Source organism: Ogataea polymorpha (genome assembly GCF_001664045.1).
Source record: "Ogataea polymorpha strain NCYC 495 leu1.1 chromosome Unknown OGAPOscaffold_6, whole genome shotgun sequence".
NCBI lineage: Eukaryota > Fungi > Ascomycota > Pichiomycetes > Pichiales > Pichiaceae > Ogataea > Ogataea polymorpha.
This window is the reverse complement of record NW_017264703.1, coordinates 372,602-387,975: the sequence shown is the minus strand read 5'-3', so window position 1 is coordinate 387,975 and position 15,374 is coordinate 372,602. Positions and strand designations below refer to the sequence as shown.

At 50.4% G+C, this 15,374-nt stretch overlaps 8 protein-coding genes across 8 annotated transcripts; 3 read left to right on the top strand and 5 right to left on the bottom strand.

Annotated features, from left to right (window-relative positions):
* Position 1: 1 nt before the first annotated feature.
* OGAPODRAFT_95339 (uncharacterized protein) lies at positions 2–1,237 on the bottom strand (the record flags this gene model as incomplete). Its single annotated transcript, XM_018357729.1, has 1 exon — positions 2–1,237. One exon carries the CDS (start codon positions 1,235–1,237, stop codon positions 2–4), a length of 1,236 nt encoding a protein of 411 aa, XP_018209240.1.
* Positions 1,238–1,347: 110 nt separating this feature from the next.
* OGAPODRAFT_17146 (uncharacterized protein) lies at positions 1,348–4,533 on the bottom strand. The gene has a single exon (XM_018354920.1). The coding sequence runs from the start codon at positions 4,442–4,444 to the stop codon at positions 1,385–1,387; it is 3,060 nt and encodes a 1,019-aa protein (XP_018209239.1). The 5' UTR covers positions 4,445–4,533; the 3' UTR covers positions 1,348–1,384.
* A 106-nt stretch (positions 4,534–4,639) lies between these two features.
* OGAPODRAFT_17145 (uncharacterized protein) lies at positions 4,640–6,164 on the bottom strand. Its single transcript, XM_018354919.1, has one exon. The coding sequence runs from the start codon at positions 5,644–5,646 to the stop codon at positions 4,669–4,671; it is 978 nt and encodes a 325-aa protein (XP_018209238.1). The 5' UTR covers positions 5,647–6,164; the 3' UTR covers positions 4,640–4,668.
* A 151-nt stretch (positions 6,165–6,315) lies between these two features.
* Positions 6,316–8,072, top strand: OGAPODRAFT_17144 (uncharacterized protein; the record flags this gene model as incomplete). The annotated part of the gene is made up of 1 exon (XM_018354918.1): positions 6,316–8,072. The coding sequence occupies one exon, from the start codon at positions 6,316–6,318 to the stop codon at positions 7,282–7,284; it is 969 nt and encodes a 322-aa protein (XP_018209237.1). The 3' UTR covers positions 7,285–8,072.
* Positions 6,316–8,193, bottom strand: OGAPODRAFT_90067 (uncharacterized protein; the record flags this gene model as incomplete). Its single annotated transcript, XM_018356955.1, has 1 exon — positions 6,316–8,193. The coding sequence occupies one exon, from the start codon at positions 8,191–8,193 to the stop codon at positions 7,327–7,329; it is 867 nt and encodes a 288-aa protein (XP_018209236.1). The 3' UTR covers positions 6,316–7,326.
* A 76-nt stretch (positions 8,194–8,269) lies between these two features.
* Positions 8,270–9,361, top strand: OGAPODRAFT_95334 (uncharacterized protein; the record flags this gene model as incomplete). Its single annotated transcript, XM_018357728.1, has 1 exon — positions 8,270–9,361. The coding sequence occupies one exon, from the start codon at positions 8,270–8,272 to the stop codon at positions 9,359–9,361; it is 1,092 nt and encodes a 363-aa protein (XP_018209235.1).
* Positions 9,362–9,473: 112 nt separating this feature from the next.
* OGAPODRAFT_17143 (uncharacterized protein) lies at positions 9,474–12,753 on the top strand. The gene has a single exon (XM_018354917.1). It carries the CDS (start codon positions 9,503–9,505, stop codon positions 12,725–12,727), a length of 3,225 nt encoding a protein of 1,074 aa, XP_018209234.1. The 5' UTR covers positions 9,474–9,502; the 3' UTR covers positions 12,728–12,753.
* Positions 12,754–12,898: 145 nt separating this feature from the next.
* On the bottom strand, positions 12,899–15,304 carry OGAPODRAFT_17142 (uncharacterized protein). The gene is made up of 2 exons (XM_018354916.1): positions 15,248–15,304; positions 12,899–15,192 (listed from the first exon to the last, which is right to left on the bottom strand). The coding sequence occupies exons 1-2, from the start codon at positions 15,273–15,275 to the stop codon at positions 13,910–13,912; spliced, it is 1,311 nt and encodes a 436-aa protein (XP_018209233.1). The 5' UTR covers positions 15,276–15,304; the 3' UTR covers positions 12,899–13,909.
* Positions 15,305–15,374: the final 70 nt, after the last annotated feature.

Here is a 15,374-nt window from a genome sequence, read left to right as displayed (position 1 = left end):
ACTACTCCTCGTAATCGGGCAACTCCTCGTACGGCGTGTTGAACTGCGCTGGCGGATATGGCGGGTTGTACACGGCCTCCATCTCGTCCCAGGACTTTCTCAGGTACCGTTCCATCTCCTGGCATTTTTTCGCAAACGCGAGCTGGTCAAACGTCTTGCCCGAGTCGAACTCCTTCATCAGCTGGTCCTTGTAGTACCCGATGTGTCTCTGAAGGTTGTTGAGACGGAACTCGCACCAGTCGCGGTAGAATTCGTTGTACAGCGCGCGCGGCAACACAGACGGCTTGGTGCTGGTGAGCAGGTTGTTGTCGAGGTGTTCTGGGCCGGCCAGGCAGAATCCGCCCACAATGGTGATTCTGTTGGAGTTGGTGACGGGCTTTGTGGCGACGTGGCGCAGCACCATGCCCTGGATCAGCGTGGCCCAGCCCACCTTGGGATCTGGCACACGCACCATCTGGTTGTCGCCGGTGATGATTCCCGTTTCGCCGCCGATAGCCGAGTCGCCAAAGTCCAGCATGATGACCAGCGCAAACGCAGACGAGTCGTAATGCAGCCCGAGCGTCGAAGGCACCTCGTTGCCGCCCGCCTTGGTTTGCGCCTCGTACGTCTTCAGCTGCTCCTCTCTGGAGACCTCGAATTGTGCCGCGTCCTCTGGCTTGAGGCTGGCCAGCGACACGTTGAGATGGCCGTACTCGGCGTTGTACACGGGCTCAACTTTTGTTCTGGTGAAGCCTTCGAGGATTTTGCACAGCTCTGGCGACGTGAACAGCGCGTTGGAGAATGGTGCCTTTTTGGAGCAGTGCCCGCCGATGTGGAAGTCCAGTCTGTTGGCGCCCTTGGACAAGTTGGGGACTCGGGCGTAGTCGCGCAGAACTTCTGGCTGGAGAGCCTCCCACAGTAGCATGTCCACGGCCTCCTGGGTGATCAGTGGGAACGGAAACGCGGCCGCAAAGTCGGTGACCGGCTTGACTCTGGTTTTGTTGATGTTCAGGTCGCCGAGGGTGAACTGCTGCGTTGTTTTGTAGTACTCTGGCTTGAAAACAAAGTGCTTGGCCGGGTCAAACTTGAGGTTTGGGTCGAAAGTCGGCTTGGCCTCCAGTCTCTCGCGCAACGCAGCAACCTCGAGGTCAAGCGTCTCCTGCGGAATGTCGTAGTCGTGGTTGCCGGACAAGTAGTTGACGGCGTGGCCGAGCTCTTTCTGGGGCGTGGGATATGGGGATTGGATGGTGACGGTCATGGGAGTATTTTGAGCACAACGGCAACAGTCACGAATATTTATAGTGCTCCGAAAATACAAGAGAGATAAGCAGATCGCCAATTCCCTATTTGGAAAACGAGATAAAAATGCAGCTCGCGTTTGATTTGATTTTTAAATTTAGCTTACCTAATCTGTGCAGCGGCCATCGGCTATCCTGTTCAGCTGATCAAACAGCCAGGCGCTGGAAAACGTGGTCAGACCGATCGCCTTGCTGCGGATCGCCATGTTACGGTCGTCGGTCACCAGGATGTGGTAGCGGAACACGCTCGCCTCGAGCCTGTCCAGTAGTCGCGCGCCGCCGTTGATTGCTGCGCCCTCGCCCTGTAGAACGCTCTTGCTGCTGTCGTCGCTCAGCTTGACGGCCTTGATGATTATGTCGTCTGTGTGGTTGCGCCAGTTCTGGTTCTGCTCGAATTCCAGCGTCTCGTTCAGCGACGAGGCCACTGTGCCGTCTGCCCTGATGGGAGTGATCTGCTGGTCTGCATACAGCTGCCGCACGATGATCACTGCTCTGGTGGCCGAGTCGGCAACGGAGTTGTCTGCTGATCGTCTAAGCGAGCGCAGTTCCTGGAAAACCGTCAGCGGGATCGCCAGACGGAACAGCTCCGACCGAACGCACTTGTACACCTTGCCGCAGTGCTTGAGCCACGTATTGGTGTCCAGCGAGATCATTGTCACCTGCGTGTCCATCTTCTCGCCCAAGTTGCCCGCCACGGCGACGGCCGCCGGCGCGTACGGAGCCGTGTGCCTTTCCGAAGCGTCCTCGCCCGAGGAGTCCTCGTAGTCTTCGTCCAGCTCGTCCGCGCCCATAAAAGAGCCGTATTCCGACGTGGAGCCGGAAACAGAGGCCAGGTCCTGTTTCTGGATATATTCCGACATGAACCCGGGCGAGTTGAAGTCCCAGCTCGGCAGTGACGACACCGGCAGCTCCACAACCTCCTCGCCCGGTTGCACGCAGATCTTGGCGTTCAACGGCTCCGCCAGAATCTTGAGGCGCGGGTCCTGGCAGAAACAGCCCACGCTCGTGTTGCTCTGCTCGTACCGCGACACGTCCGGGTTCACTCTGTATTTGAAAACAGAGCCGGCAAGAACGAGGCCAAATTCTGGGAAACTGGACGCGATGAACGACGCGAGAGAGTACACGCGCAAAAAGCGGCGCGCGTCCTGCTGCGCGTCGTATCTAATGCCGGCCGTTGGAATGTCAAAAATGTCGCCAACGACACCGGTCTCGGCGACCGACTGATAGTCGCCCTTGAGAGCGACCTGGTCGAACCACACAGACCCCCAACACTTCCACGCCTCCCAGAGCGTTTCGTTTTCTGAAAAATAGTCCAAAACCTTCTGCCAACGGCCTTCCTGCAAGTCTGCAGCATGGTCAGGAATTTCTTTCCGCACGGCAGCCGACGTGGCCACCAGAAAAGCCACGTCGTTCAGGTACGGAACAAGCTGCATCCAGGGGATGTAGCGGGCCACAAAGTACGTGAACAGCGGCCGCGAGGCCGGATATTTGCGCGTGGCCTTGCCAACAGCAACGAGGAAGTAGAGCCATACGATCACGTGCGGCGTGGACGACGGAAGCGGGCCCATGACGTACTTTTTCAGCATCTTCATGCTGAGCTCGATCACGCCCTTGTTGACAAAGTCCAGCAGCGTGAACCAGGACGATTCGTCCTGCTCGTCGGCGGTGGAGTTGTATATGGCCTCGGAGTCGAGCGTCTTGCCGAGGTCCTCAGTCTGGTCCGTCTTGGACTTTCTGCGCTTGTCTTTCTTGTCCTTGCGCTGCTTGAGAGCCTCGGGAAGCTCGAATAGCTTGGCAAACGGGTTGCGGCAGTCGCCAAACCCGATCAGGTGGTTTATGTTGCATAATGCAAAGTTGGCTCCCTTCTGGAACCAGAAATTAAGCTTTTCGGTCGAAAGAGCCGACCTCAGGTCGCCTCTGAGTTGGAAGTAGTCAATGCTAGAGCTGTCAAGCCCAAAATGCGAGGAGTAGTGCGAAACAAGGTTGGTCATCTCCAGGTTCGTGCTGTAGTTGGGCATCAGCAGAATCTTGTGGATCTTCACGAAATCGATCATGGCCATCTCCACAGACGTCAGAATGCTGCGCTGCGCGCACACGTTGTCCACAATCAGCCACAGATACTGCAAAGTCGGCACGAACGGGTCGCGGCACGTGACGCTCTTGCCGATGTCCACAAGAGCTTCCAAGTTGTCGTTCTCCACGGTGCACATATGGTAGTATATTTTGCCGTGGCCGTACTGCGTGCGCATCGCCAGCTGGTACCAGTACACAGAAGAGATCTTCCAGTCCATGTAGCGCGCCGGATACAGCGCAATGGCCATCCGCGACAGGTCGCCGAGTTTCTCGGCCCACCAGCCTTCGACGCCGAGCTGCGAGTCTGTGAGACAGCTGATGATGTTGAAGGCGTACACGATGAAACACCCGCACACCTCGTGGTCGACAAAAATCGCCGCCACGTTCTTGAGCACCTCGAGAAACAAAACCACGCCGTACACCCACATTCGGCGCAGAATCCGGTAGTTGGTCACCAGCGGCTTGCCGGCCCGCGCAGACGTGGGCGAAAGCGCGTACAGCAGGAAGTCGTAGTAGTGGTCCAGAAGCTGGACGATGTTCTTGTACACGTGCCACAGCTGCGGCGTGATTTCGGTGCTGGCGTCATTCTCGATCAGGCGCTCGTTCACCTCGGCACAGCCTTGCTGGGTCTCCACCTCGAGCCGCAGAATCGCCTTGTAGGTTTCCTGGAGGTTGGCCGCCAGGATGTGCTCCTCTTCCGTGATGGCACGGTGCGGCTGCAGCTGCAACGCCACGGGCGGCTGCGACAGCACTGTGTCCGTGCTAGGTCTGCGGTTCTGCAAAGCCTTCTCCGGCAACGATTCCGGCGAGTTCGAGTGTGCATTGCTCTCCTTCGTGGCCGGAACCTCGTTCAGCTCGCTGGAGTTCTCGACACTCACGTCCGGCTCGATCAGCTTGCCGATCGCCTTGCTTCTGGGAGACCCCGGCACGTCAACCGTCACGACGGTGGGGGTCGGGGTCTTGGTGCCTTTTGCCCGCGACTGGGGCTTCGTGGTAGCCGTGGAATACGCTCCGCGCTTGGTGGAGATGCCCTGGTTGAGGTAGCTCTGGGAATTATGGCGTTTTTGCTGTACGGACGGTTTCGTGGCCGTCATACTGGCGGGGCGGGTCCGTCCCGGTTGCGGGCTGTACTGGAGCACGTGTCTGAGCCCAGGATGTTCGGTAGTGTCTTTCTGCGGAGTCATAGGGAACCACGCGACAGATAACCGGCAGGGGCACTAAATTAAATTGCTGATATATTGTCCGGTGATGAAACAAAATATAACGCAAATTACCTAATCGATGGCCTTGATTATTTATTTTATTGATTTAAAATATTCTATTTTTCCAGCACAGACTCAAACAACGACAGCGTCTGCTCGGTGAGCTGCTCGCCCGCGTCGAGGTCGATTGCGAACACGGAGATCGTGGCCTCGCAATTGCCGTTGTTGATGATGGTGAACTCGTCTGGCAGCTCGCAGTCGCCGGCAGCACAGTTCTGCACCGCGGAGGTGGCCAGCGTCGTCTGCTTCATGTTTTCTGCCGTGTGGTCGTACTCCACCTTGTACGCGAGACTCTTAGAGCCGGTGAACCGCGTGTGTCTGAACGTGAGCTCTCTGCACGAGGCGTTGATGTCGGAGCCGGCGGCAGGGAAGTTGACGTTCAGCGCGTACGACTCTGGCAGCAGACGGTCCCCGTCGCCGTGGCCTTTGGCCAGAGCCTCGAGCACCTGGATCGCGTACTTGGAGTAAATGTTAGGGGCGTGGTCCGGGTCCTCGTCGAGGTTGTCCTTGAAGAATGAATTGTTGGAGTTTGCTCCCGAGAACGCAATCGCCGGATAGCCTCTTTCTGTGGCATAGTATGTGGCGCCGATGGTTCCCGAAATAACGTAGTCTCTTTCTCCGAGGTTGTTTCCTTCGTTGGGACCGCCAACAACAACGTCGACCGTCATGTTGTTGAAGTATTTAGGAACCACATAGTCCAGGCCGAACGCGACGCACGCGGCCGGCGACCCGTCGAAATACCACACGTTCGAGTCGTCCTCCTCGTGACCCCACGCTGGCGATCCGGCTGGCGGATACTCGAAGACTGCTGCGGCAGTGAGGGTCGAGGTTGTCGGAGTGATGAATCTGCCTCCGTTGCCCGAGTACTGTCTAGCAGGAGCCACCATGACAACGTTGTGACCGGAAGCTTTGAGATCTCTGTAGAAGGCTCTGATGTTGGTAGCGGCCCATCCATCGTCATTGGTGAGAAGGATGTTTTGAGCGGAAGCTGCAACCAAGGATGTTGCAAGGACGAAGAGAGAAGTGAATTGCATTTGTGACCGAGGCAATTACGAGATCTCGAGAGTTTATAAAGCGATTCCGGGCCCTGCAGAAGATGGTTTGCCCCCGACTCAGAGCTGCGAGCTGTTTACCCGAAATTGCATAAACGTGGTGAAGTCCTTGGTACCAGGATTTTTTTTTCCTAGTGCGCTCGTTTGGGAAGTGATGGCATTAGCTCCCAGGCACGTGCGTCGTAGCCGCGCGGAGGAGAACATTTTTTTCCTCGTCTTCCAAGCCAATTGGCCGCCACTCTAGCGAAAGGCGCCGGGGCGCTAAAGGTTGGGGCATTTGACGCTGTGTTCTACTCGCAAGATCCACAGGCTACCCTGCCGCCGAGATTTAAAAAATTGACTTGTGTGAATGCACTCAGTCATTGAGGTACAGAGAGCTCCTTCTGCGTCTAATTAATCTTTTTGATGAGCCCATGTGTTGCGCAACTTCCTATTGCGTCGAAGTCTTTAACGAATCAGGTGCTGTTGCCCATAACGACACCAAATTAATCCACATTCCCTCCTGGTAGAACAGAGGCGCCGCAGCGCCGCAAACATATCTCGCTTTGTTTTCGCCCCCTATGCCCGCCGTAATTGCGTTGCAACAAATGGTTTATAACCAACAAATTCCCCCCCCCCCCCCCCCCACGCACTGTTCGAGCACAGTTATCAATGAAACTCACTTCTCTACTCGCCATCGCAACCTCCCTGGTTGCTAGCTCTGCAAAGAACATTCTCCTGACCAACGACGACGGTTGGGCTGCTACTAATATCAGAGCTTTCTACAGAGACCTCAAGGCCGCTGGTCATGATGTCGTCATGGTGGCACCTGCCGTGCAGATGTCCGGCAACGGTGGGAAGTTCCAGCTTGCAGCCTCTAACACACTCGAGACGGACGCTGAGTTTGGCTATCCACCAGCGGGCTCTCCTTCGTGGGGCCACGAGGAGGACGATCTGAACGTGTGGTACTACAACGGCACCCCTGCAGCTTGCGTGGCGGTGGCCCTGGACTACATTCTTCCCACCTATTTCAACAACATGACCGTCGACGTTGTTGTGGGCGGTCCCAACGAAGGAAACAACCTCGGAGAAAGAGACTTTGTTATTTCGGGAACCATCGGCGCCGCCTACTACGCCACTGAGCGCGGGTACTCTGCCATTGCACTCTCCGGAGCAAACTCCAACAATTCATTCTTCAAGGACAACCTCAACGACGATCCAAACCAGTCTGCCAACATCTACTCCAGGAAGTCTGTCGAGCTACTCAATTCATTGTTTGAGAAGCAGGGTGACAACCAAAGACTGCTTCCTCTTTCCACCGGACTGAACGTCAATTTTGCAAAAGCCGGTTCCGACGTTGGCTCTGACTGTTTGGACCCAGTTTTCTATCACTCCAGACAAACAGGCCCGGGCTTTTCCGTCTACGGTGCCCGAGTCAACGAGGAGACCAATCTTGTGGAGGAACTTTATTTGTATGACAATGCGCTTGCCGTGTGTTCTGCTGGTGACTGCTCTCTGCCTGCTGAGTTTGAAGTCGTCAAGAGCTGTGCTTCTGCCATCACTGTGTTCTCGTTGGACCCAGACTCGAAGAAAAACGTAACAGACGACGTGATCGCCAAGTTCGACTTTATTCGGAGCTGAAACTATATAAGATAATCGAATAGAATGACTGAGATAGCCGCCTCACTGGTTCATTGCTCTGGTAAGGTACTCGCCAAAAAGCACGCCGATTCTGTCGACTCCCACGTTTCTCATTCTGTTTAGCCCCACGTAGGCTCTTCTGAAACGTTGCAGCTGTGCTATCGAAACTGCGTGCGTGGGCATCTCTACCACGCACTCTCCGCCTTCAACATTCACCCGCACTACTCCCCCTATTCCGTTCATCTCCTGGTACTGGATCACTTCTTGGACCACCCGCGCAGTCACCCGGTCTAGTTCCTGAAGAAAATTGATTTCTATCGCTGGTTTCGTCACCGTGGACTGGTTAGGCCGAGGACCTTTTCTCAGCACGATTGCAGCCCATATGTCGTCAAACGGTAGCTCTGGGTCGTCATAGCCAATAGGGATCAGCGGAGAATCCCATTTGTTCTGTCCATCTGGCTCCTCGTACCGCAGCACCAGCTCTTGCATCACCTTCTCGTCCCATCTGTCTCTCGCTTCTCTATTTCTGTTCCACTCTAGACACTTCTCTAAGGGCGTGATAACCTGGATCACACAGTGCGGTGTGCTCAACGCTTTGCTTTCGCAGTGTAGTTGGTATCTGAAACCTTTAATGTAAGCCATTGAGTCCAGAATAACTATGGTGGACTTCGAGATGTCTCTCTTAACCGCAGAGATCTGGGCCGACCGCGCAGCCTTCTCTTTGGTGGAGTCGGTGTATGCGTCACGCTGAATTCCTAGATTCTGGTCGTTGTGCAGAACCACCTTATAATTTGCCCCCGGTTCTCCTTTTTGCAGACTAGCAATCTTTTCCTCCAGCTGATTTTTCAGCTTGAGTGCCCATGTAGTCTTGCCGCACGAAGGGTAGCCTGCAAACACAATCAGAGGCATGATTATTTTTTTTTGATATTTTTTTGATATTTTTTTGATATTTTTTGGGTTTTTTTCAAAACACTTTGTACATTACATGTCTGCCATTTCCAGGGCGGTCAGAGAGGTCCAGAAGTTCTATGAGCAGGTCTCGGGCAGGAAAATCGAGAAGATCCCTGATTTTAAGCCTCGTGTCCGATTTCCGGATTATAATGTCCCCCTGACAGACTTTCAGGGCCACCAGGTAACGGCACTCAAAAGAATGAGGAGGCTGGCCCCCGAAATTGATCTCGTGATCGAACTGCGAGATTCGCGTGCTCCGATAACAACCACGAATTTTCTCCTCGACCGAATATTCAAGGGAAAGCAAAAGATCGTTCTCTACACGAAAGCCGAGCAATCCTTAATTAATCAAAAGATCATCAAGAAATGGAATGTCAGAAACGAAAGTTGGAGTTTCTTTGACAAGAATAGATACGACCACACAGCCAAAGCTGCCAAAATGATATTTGAGAAGTACGACTCGATGTACCCACCGCCGCCTCTAGGAATGAAAGTTATAGTTGCAGGCATGCCGAATGTGGGGAAGTCGACTTTGGTGAACAAACTGCGCCGCAGACTTGCCATTGATCAAGGAAAGAAAAAGGACGTGGCCAAAGTCGAGCGTGGGGGAGGAACCACGCGCGTTACGTCTGAGATGATCAAAATCTCAGAAGACCCGTTGATCTACGTCTACGACACCCCGGGAGTGCTGATGCCCACAGTGGCAAACTCCAAGGCTATGCTGACACATGCGCTTTTGCGGACTGTCGACAATACGACCGTGGACCCGATCATTGCGGCAGATTATCTCCTGTATATATGGAATCTGCTGAGTCCCGACGGCCATTTTTACCGATCCTTCACAAAATCCCCCACAAACGATATCCAGTATCTTCTTGAATGTGTGGCGCGGAAAAAGATGTACACCAAGAACAAGGTCGGCAAGACGCGTCCGAGTGTGTCGCCAAATGGATATGACCTCAAAGCAGCAGCATTGGCTCTTCAGGAGCAGCTCAGGCTCGAGCAGACAAATCGGCTGGCTTTTGATCTTGATATGCTGCGGGACCTAAGTCAAAGAGAGATTGGCGAGATAATAGAAGCGGAGAGAATAAGAGTTGGAGAGATGGAGATGGAATATTTGGACTAAATTTTTTTTTGGCATCCGTGCACCAGGTTACTCCAACGAATAAGAATTTGCCCTTGTAAATAACAACAACAAATAAAGTCTATTTCAAATAAATCCTGCCCTTCACGTTGGTCGTACTTCAACAAGGTAGTTGCTGTGAAAATGGAGACGATTCTGGATTTCAGTAAGGAATTGGACATCAAGCTGCTTGATTCCGTCGTGGATGCGTTCTACAATGGATCGGGTGAAACACAGAAACAGGCACAAGAAGTTCTCACCAAATTTCAGAACCATCCGGACGCTTGGACTCGCGCAGATCAGATTCTTCAGTACTCGTCTGATCCCCAGGCCAAATATATTGCGTTATCGATACTGGATAATTTGATCAAAACCAAATGGAAAGCCCTTCCTGAGGAGCAACGTCTGGGGATCCGTAACTTTATTGCCAGCATGATCATTGTGATGTGCGACGACGACGCGCAGTTTGTTTCCCAGAAAGCTCTGATTCAGAAGAGCGATTTGACGCTGGTCCAGATCATCAAGCAAGACTGGCCTGCCAACTGGCCCAACTTCATTCCGGAGATCGTGCAGTCGAGCCGTGCTGGATTCAACGTGTGCGAGAACAACATGGTGATCCTCAAATTGCTGTCGGAGGAGATCTTTGACTTCTCAGCTGAGCAAATGACCCAGGCGAAAGCCAAGTCTCTCAAAACGAGAATGTGCGACGAGTTTTCAGAAATTTTCAAATTGTGCTTCGAAGTCCTCGACAAAGCCTCTAAACCTTCGTTGATAGTAGCCACGCTGAAGTCTCTGCTCAGATACATTCCATGGATTCCACTGGGATACATTTTCGAGACCGATCTGCTCAACTTGCTCTCTACCAAGTTCTTGCCCGTCGAGGAGTTCAGATCCATCACTCTCAAATGCTTAACCGAAGTGTCTCAGCTCATTGCTCACCAATACGACGATAAATTCGTGACTATGTTTGCTCTCACAACGGAAAATCTGCTCAAGATCATTCCTATCGACATAGATCTTAAAAACACATACAAGTACGCAAATTCCGCCGATCAGGAGTTTTTGCAAGATTTGGCAATGTATCTGGTCACGTTTCTTTCGAATCACTTAGAACCACTGGAACAGAATACCAACCTTAGGGAGTTGTTGCTCGCTGCCCATCAATACCTTGTTGGACTCTCGCGGATCGAGGAAAGAGAATTGTTCAAAACCTGTCTTGATTACTGGTCTAAGCTTGTCTCTGGCCTTTATCAAGAGATTCAAACACTCCCGTTACAAGACGCATCACCTTTGATGCAGTTACAGTATAATACTAGAGGTGGTGCTTTGAATCCAGAAATACTCAGGAATTACAATCTCAGAAAGAATATTTATAGTGACATTCTGTCAAAGTTGAGAGTCGTCATGATTGAGAACATGGTTAGACCTGAAGAAGTCTTGGTTGTGGAAAATGATGAGGGAGAAATCGTGAGAGAGTTCGTCAAAGAAAGTGACACGATTCAACTGTACAAGTCGATGAGGGAGGTCCTAGTGTACTTGACACATCTGGATATAAATGATACCGAGGCAATCATGTCTGCAAAGCTTGCAAGTCAGATTGATGGTTCAGAATGGTCGTGGCATAACATCAATACCTTGTGTTGGGCCATTGGATCTATTTCAGGGTCAATGGACGAAGAACGCGAAAAGCGATTCCTGGTCACCGTTATCAAGGATTTGCTTTCACTGACCGAAATGAAGAGAGGCAAAGATAACAAAGCTGTTGTCGCTTCTAATATCATGTACATCGTTGGTCAGTACCCAAGATTCTTGAAAGCACATTGGAAGTTCCTGAAGACTGTTGTCAACAAGCTCTTTGAGTTTATGCATGAAACTCACGAGGGTGTCCAGGATATGGCTTGTGATACGTTTATCAAGATCACCCAAAAGTGTAAGAGGCACTTTGTCGTTCAACAGCAGGGAGAGACGGGGCCATTTATTGACGAGATCATTCGTAACATTCAAGAAACCACATCTGATCTTCAGCCTCAGCAAGTGCATACTTTCTACGAAGCTTGTGCTACCATAATTTCCGCTCAGAACTCTACACAAATCAGAAACAAGTTGCTCTCCGATCTTATGCATCTACCAAATGTCGCCTGGAGGGCTGTTGTCCAACAAGCTGGTGATGATCCACAGCTCCTTTCAAATTCAGATATTGTGAAAATTATCGCTAATATCATCAAAACAAATGTTGCAGTTTGCACGCCATTGGGCCCTGGTTTCTACACTCAACTGGGTCTTATCTATGTTGACATGTTGTCTCTTTACAATGCCGTCAGCGGGCTGATCTCTGACGCCGTTGCGAATGACGGTTTGATCGCCACCAAAACGCCAAAGGTGAGAGGTTGGAGAACCATCAAAAAGGAGATTTTGATTCTGATCGAGACATACATCTCCAAAGCTGACAATCCAGAGGAGATCGTTCGTGATCTGGTTCCAAACCTGCTGTCTGCGGTTTTGCAAGATTACAAGACCAACGTTCCAGATGCCAGAGATGCAGAGGTTCTGAACTGTTTGTCCACGCTTGTCGAAAAGGTCGGAGAGCTCATTCCTGATGAGATTGTTCTTATTCTCGCCAACGTTTTCGAGGTCACTTTGAATATGATCAACAAGGACTTCACGGAGTATCCTGAACACAGAGTTGAATTTTACAAGCTGCTTCGTGAGATTGATCTCAAAGGTTTCAACGCCTTGGTTCAATTCCCACCTGAGTCCTTCCAGTCCTTTATTGACGCTATATTGTGGGCCTTCAAGCACAACAACAGAGATGTCGAAAATACCGGTCTGACTCTCTGTGTCGAGCTGTTGAAGAATATAGAGGATTTGGGATCTAACGCTTTTGCTATTGGATTTTACAAAAATTTCTATTTCCCTATTCTCAGCGATATCTTCTATGTCCTGACGGACTCGGATCACAAGGCGGGCTTCAGACTGCAGTCCCAACTGCTGGCTAAGCTTCTTGAACTGGTGTTGGAAAACAAGATCACAGAACCAATTTATCAGAAGGATGCTGCTCCAGAAGGTACTCCCAACTCCCTCTACCTCAAGGAGTACATTGCCAACATGCTTATAAGCGTTTTCCCTCAACTGAACCAGGAGCAGGTCAACAACTTCTTGCAGGCTCTTTTCTCCTCATACAACCAACAAAACAAGTTCAGAGGAACACTTAGAGACTTCCTGGTGCAAATCAAGGAGTTCGGTGGAGACCCAACCGATTACTTGTTTGCCGACGACAGAGAGCAAGAGCTGTTGGAGAAGAACAGGCAAGAAAAAGAAAAAGCCCGTCTTGTCGGCGGTTTGTTGAAACCTTCGGAGATGGACGAGTAGTGATGACGTAATCAAATTTGGCATAGAACTCTACATTAATATTAAAATATTGAATATTGTACTTAATTTCATGGAAAATGGGTTGGATCTGGCTATTCAGTTAATTGATATTTTTGGGAGGCACAGCTGTAAGAAGCGTTTACAGGTTAGTGGTGAAGAATATGACTCGGAGTTTTTCAGTAAAGGCCCAATTGTAATTTTTGAGGATGCAAAAACGGGTATTATGGAGATACTTGTTTCCAAGAAAACAATAATCAGTATATTCAAGGATTGCAAGCAAGTTCTTGATACAGAGAAGTATATTGATGACTGGCAATTATATTACGCATCAATTGGTGTTTTGATTACGACTCCAGAGGACCATCGTGCCATTTTACTCAATGAAAGCGCACTCAACAAAATCATATTGACTGATCCTTTCGCACCTGGTTATCATTACAACTGTCTGAGCACGCTTTTAAGCTGTGATTTGGCAAAAACCAATAAGTCAGCAAACCTATGGTTTTATTTCAGAAAGTCGTCGGTTGCTAAACTCGAGACGCTTGATTGCTCGTCTCTGAACGAAATGGTTGACTTAATCCTCCTCTCTGTTACCTCTCATCCACGTAATTACTATGCGTGTTCATTCCTGCGTGTTCTTCTGGCGAGTTGCCGATGCAGAGGCCTTCTGCGGATATTGTATGAAAGGATATGGGACTACTGTAAGACGCATTTTGGCGATTTTTCGATGTGGTTGGCTTTGCTTGAGATTCTAACTGGAAAGAGCGATTATTTTATTTGGGAGCTCAAGAGGTTAGGCGGTGAATTGAGAGGTTCACCAGAATACTTCGAAGAACAAGAGCTGTTGCGAATATATGAAGAAATTGGACTCTGGGGTGAGCAGATGAGTACTGCAAGCTACTCTTTATACTACGTGAAGCTGCAGCTTGGGCTTTATTTGGGCTTGGATGTTTGCTCCCTGTATAAGCAGGAGTACGAGGAATTTGAACGGGAGGGAGACTACTTGATTGACGTCAGGTCGAGACAGCTTGTGAGCAAGAATAAACCTGTTCCACTGGATAACGATGCGCTTTTGAAACAAAAATTCGAAGGAATGCTCATTAGAAAACAATTGTACATAAGATATGGGGCCGCTCGCAACTCGAGAAAATCTTATATAGTCCATTAAAGCGGGTAGTCTATCTAGGACTTCTTGTAAGCTGGAATCTCAAACTCGGGGTTGAACTGCTGGCCCGGAAGGAACGGCGCAATTTCAAATATATGTTTCCGCAAATCTTCTGGGTTGTGCGCTTTGAGGTCTTTATTCAGCACCTTGTCTTTATAGATCACATACTCCAAGTTTTCGTTGCCCTTGCGAGCGGTCTCGGCAACAGGCATCTGTTTGAACAGCTTTGGATGAAAATCCACGCCCTCTTCTTCACGTTTTTTCTGCTGGACTCTCTGTTCCTCCTCAATCTTGAATTTCTCATCTGTAGCGGTGTGATGGTCGCGCTGCGCAAGAGCATCAGTCACCTTCTTCCACAACCTGCGGCTTTCGTAAGCCCCTTGCTCAGAAATATCTCTCACCTTTGGCTTCAAAGGTGTGCTGTGCTGGCAATCGAAAAAGACCGATTTCTTGCCGGTCTTGGTATCTTTGATATACATCTCTTCCGACCACTTTCCACTCAATTCGTACAGCACCTCACCTGTCTTGGAATTCTTGATCTGACCCTCAATCACATTGTAGGAACCGGAAATGAACCCTTTGGTTTTGAATTCGATGTCCGCAATTAAATTGTTTCTAGGACATTGCAATAACAAGTGGTCTCCAAGCTCGAACTTCAAAGTTCCAAATAGAATACCTCTGGCATACATGTTTGGCTGTGTCATTGTATAGATCTCGCAATCGCCGGTTTCTTCGTCAACGATGTCCAAAAAGGAAAGCTTCGTCACACCCTCCATGATTGCTGCGGTGGAGTTGCCTAAAAACCTGGACTTCGGAACAACTATTCCATCCACTCTGATGTTATGATCTGGAATAATGTAGAAATAGGAGGATTTTGGGGGATGGTGAGATGTTTGCTCAGCAACGTAGTATGCCTGAGACCCATTAGGAAGGTCCCAGTAACACGTAAAGTACTCTCCCAGAATCGGGTTCAATGGCTTCTTAACCGCTTTCGGAGCAATGTGCCAGCAAGACATGTACCACTTCACCACAGTGACAAACCGCTCAACCGGGTCGGTCGCCGAATGAGCAGCCAAAAGTATGTCCGGCTGTTGCAATTGGTTGGTAATCCGCTCCAACATGCTTTTCCTCTCCAGAATAAAGGTAGGAAGCGTGATTCGAGACAAGTCCGATCCTGGCCGCAATTGCGAGATAATTCCCATTAAAATGGACTGACCCTGATCATCCACTTCATCGATATCCTCAATGTCATCGGAAACGTTTTTCTCCTGATGCTTTTCCTTGTCTGAACCCGTTTTGCCTGGCTATTAGTCTTCAAATGTCATGTGGCCCAAACCTGGCCCACCGGTACTTACCAAGAAGCTTGGAGGCGAAAGAAGGCATCTTGACTCAATTGGCTTGATACAAAAAAAAAGGGGTCTAACCTCAAACTTATTCCTGGCTTAAATAAATTCCGCGAAGGCTTTACCCTCCAAAAATATA